The 23,517-nt window shown below is 41.6% G+C and overlaps 1 protein-coding gene across 2 annotated transcripts in view; it reads right to left on the reverse strand.

The window, feature by feature from the left end:
• Positions 1–23,517, reverse strand: part of SECISBP2L (SECIS binding protein 2 like) — a 69,322-nt gene that overhangs the window by 40,847 nt on the left and 4,958 nt on the right. Inside the window, exons 2-7 of one of the 2 annotated variants that reach the window (XM_055130498.1) lie at positions 16,724–16,902; positions 13,134–13,458; positions 9,875–10,010; positions 3,235–3,464; positions 2,939–2,963; positions 2,298–2,413 (exon numbers count right to left, since the gene is read on the reverse strand). In XM_055130498.1, coding sequence (XP_054986473.1) covers positions 2,298–2,413; positions 2,939–2,963; positions 3,235–3,464; positions 9,875–10,010; positions 13,134–13,458; positions 16,724–16,902 — 1,011 coding nt within the window. The remainder of the gene's footprint in view (positions 1–2,297; positions 2,414–2,938; positions 2,964–3,234; positions 3,465–9,874; positions 10,011–13,133; positions 13,459–16,723; positions 16,903–23,517) is intronic. The other variant, XM_055130499.1, reaches the window with a different exon arrangement.

Here is a 23,517-nt window from a genome sequence, read left to right on the forward strand (position 1 = left end):
AAACAGCTAAAGGAAATCACCGCCACTTGCTTCTGTGAAAGATAAACTCCATTTGAAAGTGGCAAAATACCTAAAAAGCTAAATGTGGGGATGAGTAATAACGAAGATTACTTATTTATTTATTGTGGAGGAGCAGAGGAAAGGCAAGAGCTATACAGTAGAGCGTGTTTGTCACTGTGGTGCCACGGATCAAACACAGGGTCTCAAACACGAGCAGCTTATGCTGTACCACTGACCTATATCCCTGAACCTAAACTTATTTTAGATGTTACTGATTCTTGGGGGTTGGAGAGTTAGAATGGCAGGAGGGAGCCTGGCCTGCACACAGCTGATCCAGGTCTGATGCCCAGTCCTGTACAGGAGTAAGCCCTGAGCGCCATTGGGTACGTCTTAAAAAATCCCAAATCAATCAAAACACAAAGAATGAAAAGCTTTAAAAATTCTATACAGAGGGGCTGGAGAGATAGCACAGCGGGTAGGGCGTTTGCCTTGCACGCAGCCGACCTGGGTTCAAATCCCAGCACCCCATATGGTCCCCTGAGCATGGCCAGGGGTAATTCCTGAGTGCAGAGCCAGGAGTAACCCCTGTGCATCGCCAGGTGTGACCCAAAAAGCAAAAAAAAAAAAAAAAAAAAATTCTATACAGAGACTAGTCATTGCAAATGAAGCAAGACTGGAGGGTACTCTTTTATCAAATAAAATATCACAATACATTTCATCACAGAAAGGTCCAGATGGTATATCGCTACACCTAGACCGCCTACATTCACACTTTGCTACTGTTTCATTATGTAACTTTATTGAGGGATGCGAGCCAGGGCTCCAACCCAAGGCTTCCTCATACAAAGTTCACTCCTTTGGGCCATCTCCCAGTCCCTTTCTTTGTTTTAAATATATGCTGCTGTGAAAGCAACAAATCAAAAAACAAATGTGTCCTATGACTTTTTGATTTGTGAATTTTCCAATCTTTTAAACTCAGGTATACATTTCTGTTATCACAGGAAAATCTCCTAGCACTGTTTTTAAAAGCAGTGCTTAAAATATATATATATTTAAAGAAAAAAAATGTGTACCATGGGCCAGTACTGATCTTTTTTTAAATTTGATTTTACTTTTTTAAATTTGATTTTATTTTTATAAAATTGTTCACAGTAATTTACTGCACTCAATATTCCAATACCAATCCTACCATCATTAACACCACCATTATTTCCTATTTTCCCAACCACCACCCAAACCTGCTCCAAAAGCGGGCCCAGAATGATTTACTTTTAACTGCTTGTTATAATAAATCCACTAAAAATGATAAAAAAAAATTTCTTGGGAAGAAGTGTATAAAGATTGTTGTATCTCACCCTGGAACCAATAAGTTCTTTTTATATAAGAGATTACTAACATGTCATTGCAGGTTAAGTTTTATGTGTTAATATTTTCTTAATCGAGACTGGTTGCCTTCTGCTTTACATCCCGTCCAGTGTTGTGGGCTACTCCTGGTACATCAGCGATGTACTGATTAGGATCTCCTCGAGGAGTAGAAGGTGTCGCCCTGAGCTCCAGGAATTCTAAAATTGTGATGGGGATATACTGCTGGGGTTGGACTGGAGCGATAGCACAGCAGGTAGGGTATTGCCTTGCACGCAGCCGACCCAGATTCGATTCTTCCGCCCCTCTTGAGAACCCAGCAAGCTACCGAGAGTATCCCACCCGCATGGCGGAGCCTGGCAAGCTCCCCGTGGCGTATTCAATATGCCAAAAACAGTAACAATAAGTCTCACAATGGAGACATTACTGGTGCTCGCTCCAGCAAATCAATGAACAACAGGACGGAACAACAGTGCAACAGTGCAGTGAGAGCGACATCCCCCAGTGCCGGAGGGGAAGCAACCGGGGAGTAAGACACAAGTCGACCACTCGAGCCACATCCCTGGTCCTGCCACTTCAAAGTCATGGATATATTCAACTTCCAAATAATTCAACAGAGTCTGGAGATGAAGTTCCAAGGGTGTGAAGGCGAGCTTTGCTTACAGGGCCCCTGGAGTCCATCCTAGCACCATGTGGTGGCCTGAGCAGAATCAACGGGGACCTCTGAGCAGAGTCAGCGCCAGCCCCCGAGCCCTGCCAGGTGTGCGCTAACAACACTCACCCCCACTCCCCGGCTCTTAAAATTACAAAGACAAAAATCAATTTACTCTTTAAGGATGTCAGAAAATAAAAGAAACTGCCCCTCAAACCCACTTATATACCATTTACAATAACATCTCACGCAAGTCAAACTTCTCTAACCAAATTCAAACTACCTGTGAATTATTTCTTTGCTCCATCTGTCTTCCACCTCTAGAAAATGCCTGATTTTTTTCCATCCATGGTTTTTTCTGAGTTGCCTGGCAAGTTACATTAGACCAATTTACTCCACCTACAATAAATGAGATTTTAAGAGTATGATTTATTTAAAGAACATTTAAACCTACATTGTCCTCTAACTTCATGTACTGAAATTCAGTCACCATAGATGTAATACTAAAATTTTAAGTGGTTACACTTGCTCTTCAAGCCCATGTTCTCCCTTGAACACGTATTTTCCTTGCTTGTCTATTTCTTTGCTTATTTCCACTTTGGAGAAGATGGAGTTCTCTCTTGAACACATTATTTCCCCTATTTCTCTATTCCCACATTTTTCTAAGTAAGTCTCATTCAATTAAAAACTACCTTGCTTCACTAAAACAAAAAGAAAATTTTGAGTGGTATTCTAGTTCTAAGTAACTGCAGTTACATTTACATTTTACCAGCAAAACCGTATTTTCAAATCAAAGTGAACCTCTGAACGATTTCTAAATTTCTGGTGGCATCAGCAAGATTCTTGCTACAAGGGCTATAAAGCAGACTTTGACATAAACCAAGGAGAAAAGTGTAGCAAAGTTACTATGCAGAAAATAAATACCTGCACATATAGATGAGTCCATGTGCTAAAAATAGAAACAAAGAGACAATTATTTTTAGCCTGAAAGTCAACAATTTGCAAAACATTACATAATTTATTCTAGTTTGAAGCATGCTTATTGCAATCTTAGCAAAAACGCTCTCTCATAAGTACTAAAAATTTCCATAATAACATTATGCAAGGTACATTTTAAACCACTTTTACTATATGAACTGCTAATGAAAAGAAACTTTGGCAAAGGACATAAAGGTAACACCGACATGATGACTGACAAGAAACCAAGGAAGGTTACTCACATTCCCGGTGCTGGAATCAGGGTTTCTCAAAACCCCTGCTACAGGCTGGTTGTTGCTGTGTTTGGGGCTGCAGTAGCCGCTATCGCTGTCGATGTCAGCTTCACTAGCCCCCTGCTCACTAGAGGATTCAGCAGTAGGGTGGGAAGTTCTTCTCCTCCTGCCTTTGGATTTCCAGAGCATCGTGCCAGAACTCTCCGAGAGAGACTTGTTAGCAATGTCTGACGGGAAATCTAGAAGATGAGGGAAACATGACTGTCCCTTACCAAGCTGATTAACTCTTGTACAATAATCACCAAATTATTATAAACAACAACAACAAACCCCAAAGATATCTAACTTTGCAATTAAAGAGAATAAGTGAAAGCCTTTTTAAAGGATCCTCAGAAATTAGGATGTTCCTGATAAGTAGCTTTACAGCAAGTGCTTAAGGAAAGAGAACAGAGGGGCTGGGCAGGAGAAATAGCTCAGCGGGCTGAGTGCTTGCTTTGCACTCCTGATTCCCCAGCACTGCCAGGAGGGATCCCCTGCTGAGCCTAAACCCCCGCCTCCCCAGAGTAGTTCCTGACTACTGCCAGGTATGGCCCAAACAGCAAAACAATAATAGCACTGTTGTCCATTCATCGATTTGCTGGAGCAGGAACCAGTAACGTCTCCATTGTGAGACTTGTTGTTACTGCTTTTGGAATATTTAATACGCCATGGGTAGCTTGCCAGGCTCTGCCATGTGGGCGGGATACTCTTGATAGCTTGCCGGGCTCTCCGAAAACGATGGAGGAACTGAACCCGGGTTGGCTGTGTGCAAGGCAAATGCCCTACCCACTGTGCTATAATGAAGAAAAATAAAATGGTAAAGGGCTGGGGAGAAGGCTGGCTGGTAGAGTGTAAGCTTCAGATATTTAAGGTCCTTGGACTGATCCTTTATATTTCTCTCTCTCAAAAAAAAAAAAGACAACATAATATACCACTATCATCATCATCTACATCACTTAAGTAGAGCATCACTGATCCACTCAAGTTCTCTGTATGCTCCCTCTGCATCTGTGTCCTCTTCTTCCCTCAGAGGCTCTGTATTGTGAATTCTACACTTATTCCCTCTACATGTCTAGCACTACCACAGATTTTTGTATTCCTTATATATAAATTATGTAATTTTATAGTTTTAACTTCCAAAAATTAAATAATATTGTCCTTTTTTTTTCTTTTTCTGTTTTTAGTGTTTGGGCCACACCCAACAGTGTTCAGGGACCATTCCTGGAGGTGTTGGGGGACCATATATGGTGCCAGAGATTTGAACCAGAGTCTGCTGCATGCAAGGTAAGGGCCCTAACATCTGTGCTATCTCTCTGGCCTAAAAATGAAGTCATTATCGGGTGTTGGAACATATGACTGAAATACAATCATCAACAACTGTGTAACTGTGTATCTCACTGTGATTCAATTATTAAAAAAAATAAAAACTGGGGAGGGCTGGGGGATGGGGTGGGAGGGTGGGAGGGATACTGGGAACATTGGTGGAGGGGACTGGGCACTGGTGGAGGGATATAAACAAAATGCAAACATGAAAGTTCACAAGTTTGTAACTGTAAATCATGGTGATTCACTAATAAAAAAATAAATAAATAAAAATAGTAAAAAATAAAAAAATTAAAATGAAGTCATACTGTCCATATTCTTAAGTGAATTGCTACCTCTCACCCTAACATTTGTTTTAAGATTCTGATGCAGGTGATTAATTCATTAATCTGAGCAGAATGGAGAATACCTATGAAGAGACGTATCTCGTGTATTGGGGGGTTTTTGTTTGCATTTTCTCAGTGCCAAGGATTGAACACAAGGCATCATGCAGACAAGACAAGTGCTCTACAGATGACCTACACCCCAGCCTCTCTCAGAAGGTATTTATGTCTTTGCATGTGGATGGAATCCTCGAGTTGTTCTGGGTTTTGCTCTTAAGGAGAATACTGTCATAAACATTCCTACACAGATAATGTGTACATATGAAAGTGTCGCTAAGGGGAATACCATTGCACCTTGGGGATGGCACATTCAACTTGACTGAATGAAGTTAAGTCATTTTCAGAGGTAGATAAAACCGTTTACATTCCAACAGCAGGATATAAACAACTCCACTAATCCACATAGTCACCAAATACTTAAAAATAACTCTACCAGGGTCTAATTTTTGCCAATTGTTGGGTATTAAATTATGGCTCATCACAAATTTTAATTTGCAATTCCTGCTTAAAGAGACTGAACATCTCTCTCCCAATGTTTTCAATCACTAATATTCTCTTCAACTTTACTCTTTGAATTGTTTGACTAGACTTTTTTTTTTGTAATTTTTGTATTTTAAGAACTGTTGGGGTTTTTTGAATCTTATAAAATCTCCTAACCCAACAAATCACAAATTTCCCCTTTTCTCAGTTTGACCATACGTAATTTTCAATAAAGCACTTATACTGACTTGTGCTACTATTGTGTCCCAGGTTCTTCATAAATACAATGTCAGAAGGCTCCATACCATTCAACTGAGTGAATGCCCTGGACTGTCTGGGCATAACACCTGTTACTGACACAGAGAATTTTTCAGTGTTTGTATTGGTGTGCTGTAATGTGTATGTGCTTTAGTCAAATAATCCTTTTTCTCTCCTCAGGGGGAGAAACCATCTGGATATATTTGCAGAATCCAAACAAGAAACTCAAAGTACTATTCTTACCAGCCCAGAAAGCTGTTCTAGCTCCCTGGCACTGTGTCCGGGAGACTGAGTGCCAGGTGGGATCACTTCCTCAAAGTTTCATCTCAGCTCTTTATATGTCCTAATGCCGATCTTTTATCGGTTACACACAGAGTAAAAATCTCTTTTCCAAGATAAAGTGAGTTCTTTCATAGGAATTCTAAATTTCAGAAATAGCTTCCTTCCTGCAGTCATAAAGATTACTCGCCTACATTTCCTTTCATATGTAGTTTTCCCATTTACATTCTTAATCCATCTGGGAAGACTCACAGGGGATCTAAACTGGGAATCTGTAATGCTATAACTGTCTTTTTCCATGTGTATTTTCATATACATGTGAGCTGTTTCTGAGCTTTGTTCTAGGTCCTGTTTAACTGCTATATATTCTAAATCTGTTGAGACTAAGGGGTTTTTAAGTCTTCTATCTAGAAAAGTTCTTCTTCAAATATGTCCTTGTTCTTAGACCAGTTTTTTTGTTTTGGTTTTTTTGTTTTCAGGTTTTTTTTTTTGTTGTTGTTCTTTTGGGTCACATTTGACGATGCTCAGGGGTTACTCCTCCTCTGCACTCAGGAATCACTCCTGGCAGTGCTCAGGGTACTATATGGGATGCTGGGGATTGAACCTAGGTTGGCTGCGTGCAAGGCAAACGCCCTGCCCACTGTACTATTGCTCCAGCCCCCAGACCAGTACATCTTTGTTTTAGAATTAATTAGTTTCACAAGATGTCCAAACATTCTTTTGTTTCTAACGTAAATGGCATTTTAACTTTTGTCTGTTGGATCACTCTGAAAAGTAATTAATGCTTGCCTAATTCCTCTGCCATCTACGAAACAATATAAGCTTGTGTTCCAGAGTGAAAACTGAGGGGGCCGGGGAATAGTTCCAAAGGCTGGAGTGCGCGTCTGGCATGCATGAGGCCCTGAGATCCATCCCAACAGCCTATTAGCCCCCAGGCCACTCCAGGCACGGCCCTGCTGGCCGCCAGCATCCCTGACTGAGCAGCACTGCACTGGCATGCGGCAGAGAAGGCCAGCAGGCAGGATGGGGACTGTCAGCAAGGGCTCCGGGGAAGTATGAAAGGGAAAGCTGATACAAATTCCTTTAAACAATAGCATTTCAGTCTATCAGTGACCAATATTAATTAACCCTCAGATCAAAAACTAATGACTCAAAGTATAGACAGGATGGATGACCCTCCAAATTTAAGAACAACGGGGCCAGAGAGACAATACAGGGGCTGGGGAGCATGTCTGACATGCAGCCAACGTCATTTAGATCCCTGGCACCCAGTATCTCCTTCCCCGGGCAACACAAGATGCAGCCCTGCAGACCCCTGAGCACAGCCAGGGAAGTTCAAGAAATGTGCAGCATGGCAGGGCCCCAGAAACACCACAGCCCTGGGCAAAGGCATGGAACCGCCGGTCTGCTGATCACGAGTGTTCCGCACTGCTTGGAAGGTCCCTGCTAAGAAAGAATAAGACTCCTGAGGGGCCAGGGGACAGAGGTACAGAGGTACAGGGGGTTCATGAAGGTGCTCGCAAGTGCTTAGCTGACCGAGTTTGATTCCTAGCACCATCTATGGTTTCCTGAGTATTTCCCAGAGTACTCCCTGAGCACAGCGTCAGGAGTAAAGCCAGAGCACAGTCTGGTGTGGCCCAAACCTCTAAGCCCCTTGCAAAATAAATACACTGACAGACTGTATAATCTACCCAAATCACACCTTGGACCAGATATCATAGTCTGATATGCTTCAGAAGATTTTGGTCTTGTGATTACTTAATGCGGAAACTAAAAAAGATTTCAAAGGTAATCCCAGGTTTTGGAATACAGATAAGGGCCACAACAAAACTCATTATCAAATTCTGATTCTTTTCCATAATCATCTAATCACTCATTGAGTCTGTTAATCTCAATGCTTTGCCTCTATAATGACTATACTATCAACAAGACTGTTTTTCAAGGATTCCAGATCCATTCTTGCTCCTAATAAGAGCAACTTAACCTCAAGAGCTGTCCAAAGGAAAAGGTATACCAAAATGAGAACAAGATATACCATCAAACTATGTTCAACCCATTCCACCACATTCAAGCAAAACTTAGGCAGGAAAAGCAGCTGTTGTGCCCTTAGATCATCTAGAGAGGAGCCGTGGAAACAGATCCAATTCCTGCCCTTAGCTCATTAATAAGGATTTTTCTTTTTTTTTTTTTTTGGCTTTTTGGGTCACACCCAGAGGTGCTCAGGAGTTACTTCTGGCTTATGCACTCAGGAATTACTCCTGGCAGTGCTCAGGGGACCATATGGGGTGCAGGGGACTGAACCCAGGTCGGCTGCATGCAAGGAAATGCCCTACCGGTTGTACTATTGCTCTGGTCCAAGGATTTTTTTTTTTTTACTAGAATAACAATGGGTAGGGAGAGACATCTCTTCTATAAGCCAAGACCAGATACACAAATTGTAATTTCATGATATAAACTAGAAAATAGTTAGAATGCTATAAGGCAGTTCTTAATATTTGCCTATTTCAAAGGCTGGAGGGATAGCGCAGCAGGTAGGGCATTCGCCTTGCATGCAGCAGACCTGGGTTCAATTCCTCCGCCCCTCTCGAAGAGCCCACAAGCTGCCGAGAATATCTCGCCCGCACGGCAGAGCCTGGCAAGCTCCCCATGGCAAGCTCCCCTGGCAAGCTCCCTGTGGCATATTCGATATGCTAAAAACAGTAACAATAAGTCTCACAATGGAGACATTACTGGTACCTGCTCGAGCAAATCGGTGAGCAAAGGGATGACAGTGACAATGATAGTTTTACAAGAACAATACTTTTTAATACTTACAGGGCTCCCTAAAAACTTTTTTTGTTTGTTTTGTTTGAGGACCATGCTCAGCAATGCTCAGGGCTTACTCCTGGGTCTGCACTCAGGAATCATTCCTGGTGGTGCTTGCGGGGACCACATGGGATGCCGGTATTGAATCCAGGTCAGCCCTCCGCAAGGCAAGCCTTGCTCACTGTACCATCTTTCCAGCCCCAAGAAACTTTAGACAAAATATCTAACTAACTAATTTAAAACTTTTAATTGTATGACAGTTTGTTAAATGTCATCAATTTTGCTTCAGATCTACCCTAACAAAAGTATGGCAGAAACAAAGATGTTACAGCATATTAGAACACTATGGGTTTTAATCTAAATACAAAAACATGTACAAATAGACTCCTGACAAAAATGAGTCCAATAAGTTTCAACAATGTCTACAAAATTCCTTCTAATTTCGGAACTGCTCCACTAACTATAAAAAGCAGAGAAAAGTGGAGCTGGAGTGATAGCCCAGCGGGTGGGGCGTTTGCCTTGCACGCGGCCAACCTAGGTTTGAATCCCAGCATACCATATGGTCCCCTGAGCACTGCCAGGGGTGGTTCCTGAGTGCAGAACCAGGAGTAATCCCTGTGCATCACCAGGTGCAACCCAAAAAGAAAAAAAAAAAAAAAAGGCAGAGAAAGCTTTGGTGCAGGGATGATAGTATAGTAAGTAGGGCACTTCCCTCGCACATGGCACCTGGATTCAATCCCCAATACCCACACGGTCCCCCAGGCCAGGAGTGATCACTGAGCACAGAGCCAGGAGTAAGCCCTTATCACCACCAGATGAGCATCCCCAAAAAAGAAAAAAGCAGCAGGTAACATTCAAACTGCTCAAAACTACATTTACGCCAGCAAGCTGGAAAGAATATCAAGAACATGAACTGTTTTATCCTTTCTAGAAAATTTTACAAAAAGGGCAGGTACAGTACATTGAAGGGTGAATCCTAATTAAGTAGCATAGTACACAATTAAGAAGTCAATGTAGACAATCAGTGATGCATATATATTTATATACATATATATGTATATATGCAAGAATCTCTGTCTTACCTGTTTGCTGTGATGCATCTACCAGAAGCACAATTTTGGATCGATTATCAGGACCTGCTGCATTCGTCTCTTTCTGAGTAGCTACATTTTTGACCAGTGGCCTTTTGCTTTTTATGTGCTGCTGTAAAAGCTGTTGCTGATTTAAGATTTAAAAAAAGAATAATTATCTAAACATTATGAAATATACATCCACTATAAAAGATACCTTATTGTATATGTGTATATTCCAAGTCCATAATCCCTCCTTCATTTTAAAAAGTATTACGGATCAGGGACAACCCAGGTCAAATCGCCAGCATATACTGTCCCCTGAGCACGGCCAGGAGTGATCCCTAAGCAGAGCCAGAAATAAGCCCTGAGCACAGCTACATGTGGCCCAAAACAAAACAATGGGGGGGGGGGGAAGGGTATCGCATCACATTCATTTTTGTAATTTATACAACAAATCCCTAAATTTAAATTCCTAAATTTAATGTTGTGGCTCAGCAGAGTAAGGTACAAGCCTTCTATGCAGGAGACCCTGGGTTAAATTCCTGGTACCACCCATGCCCCCCCCAAAAAAAAGTAGGGAGAGCAGGGAAATAGTTCAGGAGTTAGGGGTACATATGTCTTAGATTTGTCGGATCCAAGCCTGCTCCTCAGGCACCACATGCCACCCACCCCCCAGCATTGCTGACTATTCCAAAGGCCCACAAGCCCTAACCATGGTGATCCTGGTGGTCCCAGCACCACACTGGCCAGGCTGAGCACTGAACCTTGAGTCCTGGGTGGCAAGTATTACCAGGTGTATCTCCACGTTTCCCCCACCCCTGGCCCCAGCTCCCTGAGCACTGCCTGGAAGGTATTCTTAACACCCCTAAAAAGCTAAATACAAGTGCTGGGAACAAATTCTGAGAAATTATATTCCTTCAACATTTTAAAGTTATGTATGTATTATCACCGTCTCATTTTCAGTATGTATTTCTTCTCATTCTCAAAGTCCCACAAGGATACCCTTTGACCCAAGACTTTCCTTGAAGTCCTTCCCTTGAATAAAGGCTAATTTCCCAGCAATCTCTGCTGCTTGTGTTCTGACTTATAATTAGCATGCTACAGCACAGCAAAGTCTTTCACTGAAGAAGCCAGTCGACTAATGGAATCTAGGAAAGTATGAAGGCCCTGATGAGTCAGTCACAACCTAACAAATCACAATGCTTTTTGCCAACTCAGTCTTGCCGAGTTGTTTTCCTCATTTGCTTTGATACTTAGGCCTCAATATAAAAGCAATCTTTTAGATAAGAAGCAGCTACTTAAAATAATCTAATTCTCATGCGATTTCAAGGTTTTCATGTCTTTTGTTTTACTTAGTCAAAAAACTGGATCTAAATATGGACTGTGAATTTTACATACTTGTCTTTCATCTCTCCTTCGGCCCCCAGAGACCCTGTGATCAAATAACAGCTAAATTCCCTTGAAATAACAAAGTGCTATTCCTACTAAATTTTCACAATACTGAGTGAATAGACTCAATGAATCACAAATGTTCTTTTCTATGCTTTATTCCCCATTTAGTTCTGAAGCCTGAAAAATTTTACAGTGCATTAGCTAGTTCAGGATTCAAATAAGCCATTATTAATTTATTAACAACTATCACTGTATAATTTTTGTTGCTAAATTAGAAGAATCTGAATACCTGTATGGCCTTTGTGTCAACTGAAAGAACTATAAATCAAGTTACCAATTAAAAGTGAAGAACAAAGCTACAGAGAGGGCTGTCAGAGAAGAGATGACTGGCTAAGGAAACTTTGGTACATCTGCACAATGGAATACTATACAGCTGTAAGGAAAGATGAAGTTATGAAATTTGCTTATAAGTGGATGGACATGGACAGTATCACGCTAAGTGAAATGAGTCAGAAAGAGGGATATTCATAGAATGACTGCACTCATTTGTGGAATGTAAAATAACACAATATGAGACTGACACCCAAAGATAGTAGACACAAGGGCCAGGAATATTGCCCCACAGTTGGAAGCCTGTTTCATGAGCTGGGGGAAAAGGCAGCTGGAATAGAGAGGGGATCACTAAGAACAATGATGTTGGAGGAATCATTTGGGATGGGAGATGTGTGCTGAAAGTAGATAAAGACCAATTATGATAGCCTCTCAGTATCTGTATTTCAAACCATAATGCCCAAAAGTAGAGAGAGTATGGGGGCAATTGTCTGCCACAGAGGCAGGAGGAGGGCTGAAAAGTGTGAGGGGTAATAATGAGGACATTGGTTGTGGAGAATGTGTACCAGTGGATGGATGGGTGTTCGGTCACTGTATCAATGAAACTCAAACATGAAAGTTTGTAACTTTATCTCATGGTGATTCAATTTAAAAAAGAAGAAGAAGAAAAAGAATGCCATCAAAGAGCTGGAATGCGTGTGGGTGCCCTGGGTCCGACCCCTGGCACCACATGGTCCCCCAGAAGATGAGGAAGAGCCCCTGCCCACTGGTAGATATGGCCTCAAACCAAAAGTGAAAAAGAATGAGGGCTGGATAGAGATGGCTGAAAGGGTAAGAGCACACGCTTGGCATCAGAAGCTTCTCCCTGCCTGGCACCTCAAGGAGTGACACCAGAGCAGCAACCGGCCAAGCAGTGTCCCCAGCACTTCCAGGTGAGATCCAAAACACAAGAATGAAGGGCACTTAGCCTGCTTGCAGCCAACCCAGGTTTGATCCCTGATGCACCAAACAGTCCCCCCCATGCTACCAGGGGTGATCCCGGAGCAGAGGCTTATAACCCCAGGCATGACCCAAAAACAAAAAGGCGGGTTGGAGAGTGGCCACAAAGGGAGTCTGATATGCTGAGTGTCTGCTCTGCATGTGAGAAGCCTGGGTTTTGTGCCCAGCACCATTAGGAGCAAGCCCCTAAGCGCAGGGCCAGGAGCAGCCCCCAAGCACCAGAGGCTGTGCTCCCTCCAAAAGAAAATCTCAAAAATAAATACAAGTAACAAATTATTCATGCTAGCATTATCAAGAGATGTCTCGAGGCCGGAGCGATAGCACAGCGGGTAGGGCATTTGCCTTGCACGCGGCCGACCTGGGTTCGATCCCCGGCATCCCATATGGTCCCCCAAGCACCGCCAGGAGTAATTCCTGAGTGCAAGGCCAGGAGTAACCCCTGAGCATCGTTGGGTGTGACCCAAAAAGCAAAAAAAAAAAAAAAAACAACAAAAAAAACAGAGAGAGATGTCTCAAACACAGAAGCCAATCAAAATCAATCACTTACTTTTGGTACCACTGGTCCCCTGTTATTATTTCTGCTCCGATGACTAGACAATGGGAAGACTTGCCCAAGCTGATTTGGACGCTCAGTGCATTCTGTGGTTAAAGAATTTACAGTATTCGTAGCCTGGAAGGTGTTGGAGTAAGGTGTAGGAAAAGGATGGTAGAAGCCCATAACCTGAGCACAGGGAGCAGGCATCAGCTGGTAGTAGGCATACTCCGCAGAAACAGGCGGCTGAGCAGATATGATTGGGTAGGCCAGGTATGGTCCAGCAGGGTTTGGACTGGGCTGTTGCCATCGTATATCATTGTTATACAATGGAAATTGTCTGCAAAAGCAAGCCAGAAAAAGAACAAATTGGTAAGTCTTAAAGTAATGCTGGAGCGAAATCGTTGTTAAACAATGATTTAACAATGATTCTGGAAAAAATACAATTATTAACTTCTAAATAATTTTTGTTAAGCAACAATATCAAATAATCTAACCAGACAGTTTTATTAGTTCAGAAACTTTATTATTGGGGGGTTGGGGGGAGGGTCGTGGGGGATGGATCCTCCCTAGCAGTGTTACAAGGTACCAGGGACTGAACCTTGGTCAGCAAAGTGCAAGGAAAACATTTCACCTATTGTACTGTCTCTCCGGCCCCGACCAAGTCTGCTCCTGAGCTATCACAATTGACTGAAGGTACCATGTTGTGGGTGTTACTCCACACAACCCTTCCACCGGTGTTTCAAGTCCCTCTACCCTTATCTCCTGTTTCCTTCCCCACACCTCCATCTTCCTGCCACCTTGTTTTCCTGATCATGCTGTATGGTATGTCTGTACTGGCTCCCCCAAACTTTGGTAGACTTGTTTGTCTGCTTTTTAATTGCAGTGTCAAAGATCAAATCCAGGGTTTCATATGCAAGGCAAGTAAGTGCTCTACCACGGAGCTATATCCACAGCCTCTCTCCTTCAGGGTGCCAGGACCATCAAATCCAGGACTGCACCTCTCAAGGCAAGTATTCTACTACTCAGTCTCATCCCCGTACTATTATCTGTCACTTTGTCCTCAACTTCCTTCTAGATATTTCTGCCTGAGAATTAAACACCTGCTGCTGGATCTGGGAATAAAGGGGGGGGGGGCAAAATTCTACCCATGCTAACAACTGGGACAGATGTCTATAAAAAACAGCCCACGGTATCTCTGAGTAAGATGATCACTGCAATGGGCAATTTGACTCTTCCACCTCCTCCTCTTCAGCTCCCTCCCGGGCCTCCTACTCCTCTCCCATACTCTCTAAGCCACTTGGCCAAGTCCAGCTCTTTTCCTGGCTACCCTCCTTGGCAATGAAAGCAGGACCAAGGTCCAAAGAAAAGAAAGAGGTAAGTCTGTCCACTGCCATCTTATCCCTAGCATTTGGACTTCTGCTAACACGGTTCCTAAAAAGCACCAGCAAGACTCTTCCTGTCCCCGCGCGGCCCTCCCTGTCGAAGGCTGCAGGGGGGCTAGAGCAAAGGACTTTTCTCCCTACTCCCAAACAGAGCAAATCAGAAAAAGGTCTCTGCCATCACTCTAAAGATAAAAATAATTTTAAATCATTGGCTGATTCGTTTCTTCACAAATTCTCAGACTATTTTTAAGGGGAAAAAAAGGAATTCAAGGGGCTGGGGAGATAGTACAGCAGGTAGGGTGCTGCCTTGAAGGTGGCCATCCGATCCCCCGAGCCCACCAGGAGGGGTCCCTGAGAGCAGAGTCAGGAGTAAAGCCCTGAGCAATGCTGGATGTGGCCCAAAATTAATATTGTACACTAAGCCATTTAACAAATACAAAAATGTATCATTAAATGTGGTTTACAAATCCCTTGAACATAGTCCAATACAGACTAAAGATTTTTAATATAAGTGATAACTTCAATTGAGGATCCCCTAGCTTCAATATTTATTGAAAAGCTAGTAGGAGACTCAGATTATTCATATATGCTTTAGTATTTGAGACAGTTTAGTCATCTTAGCGATTATGTCTTGGCACACCAGGAAACTACAGTGGGTTACAGATGACTGCATTTCCACACTGTATTAGTGATCACATTCACCTTCATGTAATGGGTGACAGAAGTGGAGAAAGGACTGACTGCTTAGAGAGTGAAGCCACCAGCTACCTCATCCACTTATCCCCGAGTGCAGGGTAAGTACTATTTTTTGTATGTGCTATCGCTTCAAAAAGGCTTACTTTTTAAAAAAATTTTTATTTTTGGGTCACACTCAGCAATTTCTGCTGGCAGTACTGGGGGACCAAATGCTATGCCAGGGTCAAACCCTGGTTGACTATGTGCAAGGCAAAAGCCCTACCCACTGTAAAGTATTTTTAACCACAATAAAATGAACTACAAGAATGAAATACTAGTCATTTGAACAGTCTAAGCATAGTAAGAAAGACTCTAGTGGGCCAGAAATACGATTAAGGCACTTGCCTGGCATGTGGCTCCAGCCTCAAATCTGTTCCAAATCCAAGCACTACATATGGCCACCTAAGCACTGCCCAAGTGTGACCCCAAGTTTTGGTTTGTCATTCAAAACAAACCAAAGAGTCAAAAAAAGAAAGACTATAGTAACTACCATAAATTACATATACACTAACCACTAGATCATACATTATCTGCTCTGCATTTTGTTAGATCACCTTGTGATAATAGCTACTGTCACTGTCACGGTCATCCCGTTGCTCATCCATTTGCTAGAGCGGGCACCAGTAACATCTCCATTTTGAGACTTGTTACTGTTTTTGGCATATTGAATACGCCATGGGTAGCTTACCAGGCTCTGCCTTGTGGGCGAGATACTCTCGGCAGCTTGCCAGGCTCTCCGAGAGGGGCAGAGGAATTGAACCTGGGTCGGCCATGTGCAAGGCAAATGCCTTACCGTTGTGCTATCACTCCAGCCTGTGATAATAGCATAGAAGCTAAATTTAAACAGAATTGGTCTAAAAGGTATGTCAATTAACCATAAAAGCTTCAAAGTTAAGAATTATCTTTTGTATTTTCTTATAACAGATTGTCTTGGCAATTAAGAGCAATGTGATGAGATGCCTGATCTTAAAAGAGTTCGCATCACTTCCTTCTGCATTCATTCCACCCTTCTGAGTAAATTTATTTCAAAGAAAGTTCAATGAATATTTTAAGAGCTATAAATGAAGAGCTCCTTTTTTTCTTGAAAAGACTTGAAAAAAATCTAAGTCAACAATTTTCAAAGTTTTACACCACTGGGCTCTCTGTAATCCTCCTAAAATAGAAAAATAGCTACTGTTTTTTTTTCTTTTTTTTCTTTTTTTTTTTTTTTGCTTTTTGGGTCATACCCAGCAATGCACAGGGGTTACTCCTGGCTCTGCACTCAGGAATTACTCCTGGCGGTACTCAGGGAACCAGATGGGATGCTGGGAATCGAACCCAGGTCAGCCGAGTGCAAGGCAAACGCCCTACCTGCTGTGCTATAGCTCCAGCCCCAGAAAAATAGCTACTGTTTTAAAGTTACCAGAGAAAAAGCATGCTTTGCCAACTTTGCTATTTCCAGGCCTCCTTCGTGCCCCCCCCCTGAAAAATAAATAAATGAATTACCTATTAGACTGGTTTTCTTGTACAAATGGATAACAAGTAATCAGGTAGCTGGGGATTGGAGTTGGTTCTACACCAGAAACATTTCCATTCTCGTTTGGGAGTGCCATAGGGATCATAAATGTATCGGGATTCTTCTTCTGAGGAATAAAAGGTTCTACCTCAGCTGACAGCTTGACATTCTTTAAAAAGAAAGTGAAACATATTAATGAGCAAAAAAACTTAAATAACACAAATTCATCATCGAATAACACAAGTTACAAAGCAGCAATTGTCTCTCTTCTCAGAATTCACAAAATGCCCCAAAAAATAGCAATGTCAATTTAAATAACTGAACATGATTGTTATTTAAATTAAAGTCAACTAACTAATAAAAATAGGGAAAATCTTATCAAAGGTTAGTACATTTCAATGAAATCATTTCTTGTGTAATGAAAGCTGTTAAAACAATCAAGAGTACAAGGAAGTGAGACCTCAGAGTCCAAAAATAAAGTAGGAGTACGAAATCCAACTCTCCAGACAAAACAATGTGTTTTTAAGTAAGTTTGTTATGGGGAAAAATCATTAAACAGAGTTCTGAAGGATAATTATTTTATATTTGTTTGAACAGTCTAAAAAACATTCTATTTCTGTCTACTTCAGGAAATTAGATTACTATCATTAAATTAAAAGGAAGGAAAATGTCTTAGCTGAATTTTTTAAAATATTAAACTTAAAGGGGAAAAAAATTCTGGTTCAGTTAAATTGGGGGTGGGCAGAATGAGCCCTATTTCTCAGTAAACACGTTCAACAAACTAATCTCTAATACCTACTTCTTTTTCATTTATTTTGTAAGTTTGTCCTACAATGAAACTACAGGGATTTCTGAAAGTCTTTTAAAACTATAGTATTTAAGGATGCACGTGCACATGCACGTGCTGAAATCATGGGAAAGAAAAAAAAGAATTAAAACCCATAAAAATCAAGAGATCTTAGGAAAAAGGGAACTGTTACTGGGAAGACAGAACTCTGTGCCCAAAGACTGAATCTTTGGGCATGCCATGTTCACAGGTGGTGCTGTTTCTCCTGAGCAGCTGTGAGCACCCCAGGGCCCCCAACTGGGGGCAGGGGGACAGTTTTAATCAGTGCCTACTCTCTTGTTTAAGGACATTTTGTAGATGAAGGCTCAAGTTTTGGGCTGGAGAGTTAGGACTTGCCTGCAAATGAGAGAAGTTAAGGCACTTGCCTTGTATGCAACCGACCCCAGTTGAATCCCCAGCACCACATTAAGGTTTTCCAAGCACCTCTTGGGGGTGAAGCCTAAGCACAGAGCCAGGAGTAGCCCCAAATCAAACAAAAAGAAAAATTCAAACCTTGGAGACGATACATAGTGAAGGACCCGAGGACTCAAAACATGAAATGACTTCAACACAAACTTACTGACTTTAAATAACTTTGCCTATGTTATACAGAATTGCAAAAAAAAAAAAAAAAATCATCATACACACACATAGATGGGAACTGACAAACTTCTATATCCTAAAGGGTGATACTTAAGGTATTATTCATCCTGTAAAAATGCATTTAATTGTACACTGGTTTTAGAGTTTTACTTATATTTACCAACACATTAAAAATAATTATAAAAGAAAAAGACATTTATGTTAAAGGATCTTATTGAACTGACGGGTGGGATCCAGGAATGTGACAACCTTGTGAGTAATCACAGGTAAATGGAACAGCCTGCTTGGATGTGGGGGGCCTGGGGAGCTGACCCATATCCCCAACACTGTCAGTGTATATTTGTATTTGTATTGTATATAAACAATGTATATTTGTATAACTGCCAAAGCAGGCCAGGAAAAGTTGCAAATTTGTCAAAAATTCTTCCAGCAATCTCCAGGCCTTATCACTCTGCTCTAGTTTTTAGCTCTTCAGAAGCAAGTGAACTAGTAACTGCTGGCATGCTTCTACAAAGCTGCAGCGGCGTCTGCTCTGAGGGTGAAGACACACGGGTTCTTGTCCTTTTCTTTGCTCCCTCACCTCCCTGCTTCCTAGTTCTCTGAGGACTAGTCTCTGAGGAAAAGCCACAGAAAACACTCTGCCCCAAGGAAAATATGATTCTGGGATTCACTGGGGTTCGGTACTTTCAAATTTTCTGTTCTGTCCTTTGAGAAACACTGGCCTTGAGAGGAGGCAGAAAAGGAAGATGGAAATAACCAGTGTGTCTCAGTCAATATAATACAGGAGATGCGGGTGGCCCCGACAGGTCTAGCATGACCACAGAGCAGGGCCTCCACACATAAGAACAAAACTGGCCCTCCCTACACAACTCCCTCTCAACTGTCGCTCTCCCTTACAACACTCACAGTGAAATACGGTTGTAATTTGTTTTGCCCTTCAAAGCTAAAGAACAGTATCTGTGGTTATTATGAGACATACAAAATCCACAGGCTACCTACTGCTGAAAATAAAGAGATGTAGTCTGTGACCTAATCACACCTAATATTCATGCGGAAACTGTTCTGTGCTTGTTTGAGGCTCCCGTAGACAGGATCACACTGAGATGCTAATAGAGAATAAGAACTGTCGGCCCGACTTGCAACATGGGAAGGCCCACACTACAGCATTACACGGAAGCTCACTATTCTGTTCCTTTGGCCTGCTAATTAGCAAGCATTAGAAACATTCATACGAACATTTTCTAGCTTTCCGCTAATAGACTCTAATTTGACTTCTAGGTAAATAATAATATCAGAAATATCAATAATAATATCATTAATAATATCAATAATATCAGATCAAAAATTAAGTATTGTATTTGGAATTAGCAAAGTCCCATCAATCTAGTAGTCACCAGAATGATAAAAAGGATTCAGATCTGTTTAAAGGCCATAACAGGCTAAAAGGTGACCAGTATGGTTTGCTGCCCATTAGCCTCCCTTCTTAGGGTTCGAATATCCTTTAGGTTTTTATATTTACATACATGTACGTAAATATAAAGATGTGTCCCTCACAGGGAGCCTGCAATCTACTGAGAGTATCCCGCCCACACGGCAGAGCCTGGCAAGCTCCCTGTGGCATATTCAATATGCCAAAAACAGTAACAAAAAGTCTCACATTGGAGACATTACTGGTGCCCACTCGAGCAAATTGATGAACAATGGGATGACAGTGCTACAGTGCTATGTTAAAGGAAAATGTTAAGGATATTAACACTACAATCTAAAAAGATACGTTATTCAAAGTTTTCTTCTTTTTTGGCCACACCTGGTGGTGCTCAGGGTTTATTCCTGGCTCTGCTCTCAGGGATCACTCCTGGAGGGGCTCTGGGGACCACATGTGGTGCCAGGAACACCAGGTTGGCCATTGCAAGGCAAGCACCCTGCCCACTATATTATCACTCCAGCACCCATTAAAAGATTCTTAGTGGAACAGAGAGATGGTAAAGTAGGTAGGGTCCTTGCCTTCACTGCCCCACAGGAAGTGATTCCTGAACACAGAAAGTTCCAAGCCATGAGCACAACCAGGTGCGGCATAGTAACACCCACCTCCCAAAATAGAAGCTTAGAAGCTTTTTAATCAAATCTGCGATTAAAATATAATACAGTATTTCAAACTCTAAAATCAACTGCCTAAAAGCAATAGTCCTAACCAGAACTTTTCCCCAAGAACACTAGAGTGGCATTTACTAGTATCTCCCACCAAAACACAGAGCCCACTGTAAATATTCTGAAATGCTTCTGGGGCAGGGGGCGGGGGACGGGCGGGGGGCCGACGGGGGAGAGAGGTAAGAACTATAAAGTATGAGTTCAATAACCTTCCTCCCTACCTGATTTAACTCTGAAGTATACTTTTGCACAAGTAATCAGATCTGAAGTAAATAGTGTAACTGCCTTAATGAAGTTTTGTGACCTCAAGGTGGTTTAATTCCAACAAAGGTTCAATGCATTATAATAGTATATGCTACTAATTTTCCCTGTAATACTTTTGTGTTTTGTAATAGTTTTGAAGTTTTGTGACCTCAAGGTGGTTTAATTCCAACAAAGGTTCAATGCATTATAATAGTATATGCTACTAATTTTCCCTGTAATAGTTCTAAGAACTCAGTATTTATAGAAGGGGAACTGGATGGAGAGATAGCTCAATGGGCTGAGGGTATGATGTGCAAACAGGAGGCCCAAGTTAGACCTTCAGCACCACATATAGTCCCCTGAGCAATGCTGGAAGCAGCTCCTAAGCAGGGGAGGAGTCCATGAACACCATAAGGTGTGAACCCCAAAACCAAAAAATCACAGTATCACAGTCATCCCGTTGTTCATCGATTTACTCGAGCAGGCACCAAGTAACGTCTCTATTGTGACACTTGTTACTGTTTTTGGCATATCAAATACGCCATGGGTAGCTAAAATTCCGTAAATTTTATGCTACATCCTCAGTATAAGAAACAATACTAATTATAGAGTTAAGACAACTTAAAAATGATATCTCAATAAAATGGGAAAATAACAGATCCCAAAATAATGCCAGCTCAAAAATTTAGTAACAACAAATTGCAAAATTCTAACTCAAAAGTTGCAACCAATTTTTTATACCTATTGTAAACTTAGACAATCCACCATTCAAAAGATGTTGTATGTAATTAAAAACTAATGTCTGCACATATACACTATGTCTGTAAATAGAAAAAGCCATAAAGGCTTCTAAGTACAATCCAAGATATCAGGGTTCAACAACAAAAATCCCACTGAAATGATCCTTTGTTGTTAGTAAAAAAGAGAAGCTTCTGTAGTCAACAGCTGCACAAACAGAAGATGTCACTAGCAGGAACAGACTGGCAAACTTTCTCCTATAGTTACAACTCTGGATAGCTCCAAAAGCTGCGTTTTGTGATTTGGAGTCCACCAAGTGTAATATACATCTTATTATTCTGAAAAGCACTGTTACAATCCCAAACTACTAAAGTTTAAATAATCAAGCCCATATAATCAAGCCCAAACAGCACCACCAGTTCTGATATAAAAAAAAAATAATAGATGAAACATATCTGTAAGAGCTGACATTACGTTGTAAACAACCTAGAAAATCCCAAGCAATTATCAGAACACTAAACTGTTTAAATAGTTATTAGACAAATGTAGATAGATCACTGAGTATATATATATATATATATATATATATATATATATATATATATATGAGCCAACAATAAGCATTTATTTTTTGTTGTTGTTATTTTTGGCTTTTTGGGTCATATCCGGCGATGCTCAGAGGTTACTCCTGGCTCTGCACTCAGGAATTACCTCTGGCGGCGCTCAGGGGACCATATGGGATGCTGGGAATCGAACCCAGGTCGACCGCTAGCAAGGCAAACACCCTACCCGCTGTGCTATCACTCCAGCCCCCAACAATAAGCATTTAGTACAAGTTCTGGAAAACGCACTAGACCGTTTTAGGAAAAATGGGCAAACACTGCCGTTAACCACACATCAAGAGGAAATGCACACCAAACTTCAAGACAGAACCTCCACAAGAGTGCAAATAACTTTTCCAGATGAAGCAATAGAAAAATGACACCCACTTAAAACCAAAACTGAAGCTGAACATAATAAGGCACTCTCCCACAGTGAAATTCATTCTGTGCCACACACCTACAGGGACAGAATGTGGAAATCTTCCACAGTCTATGTTAAGGTAAAAATATGACAAATTAAACATTAAGGTATTTTACATTGGATGACCAAAGATTCAAATGTCTTCTGAAAGAATCAATTACATGATACTCAAGAGATACCTAAGGGATACTTAAGAGATACTTAAGAGATATGTGTATATATATATATATGCATATATATGAGTGTGTACTGACAGATACAGATGTGCATATACATACATATTCTGCAAAAGTTTTAAAAATAAGAAAAAAGTTAAAAATATTTAACTTAAGAATGCACATGAGGAGCCAGACAGACCACTACAACAGTAGGTAGGGTGCTTGCCTTGTATGCGGCCAACCCAGATTTGATTCCCCAGCATCCTATGTGGTCCCCCACACACTGCCAGGAGTAATTTCTAAGTGCAGAGCCAGGAGTAACCCCTGAGCATCACTGCAGGTGCCCCCGACCCCACAGCTACCCCCCCATGCACATCTGATTTGCTAGTCATACATTTTTTCCCCTTTTTCTTAAAGCAGACAGAATCTACAGGACAGAGTGATGGTACAGAGAGTAGGGTGTCTGACTTGCACATGGCTAACCTAGGTTTGACTCTCGATACAAAATATGGCCCTGAGTGCCCCAGAGGTAGGGGGTGGGGGGGCAGGTGAGGTCCCGCCCAGCCCCAGCAGCCAAACTCAACCACCGCTGTACTCTCCACATACTTGGGCCGAGCCTCACCCATGAGTGAACTTATCCCTGGACATCTCATACCTCACCCAACTCATACTCCAAGAGCAGCGCACCACATTTGATGGGGTTTAAAGTAGAAGGCAGCCGATCTTTGAGAGAAATATATTTTTACAGATACAGACATACACAGGCTCACCCCTTACCATACTATCAATCTCTTAAGAAGGGCTGAATGGCCCTAGGTGAAATACAATAATCTTCACACACTCTCCTCTAAGAAAAGTTTCTTTGGCATTTTCAGTGGTTTATTCACAACAAACAACACAGAATGAATGAACTATTTCGATTCTGCTTTGGGACAGGGGTTGGGGTTCTGAATGGGAACATCCAAATATGATCATGGGAAGATGTAATGGCAATAGGATTGGTATTTGAATATTAAATGTAATAAAATACTGTGAACTACTTTGT

This window comes from Sorex araneus, chromosome 3, assembly GCF_027595985.1.
Source record: "Sorex araneus isolate mSorAra2 chromosome 3, mSorAra2.pri, whole genome shotgun sequence".
Lineage (NCBI taxonomy): Eukaryota > Metazoa > Chordata > Mammalia > Eulipotyphla > Soricidae > Sorex > Sorex araneus.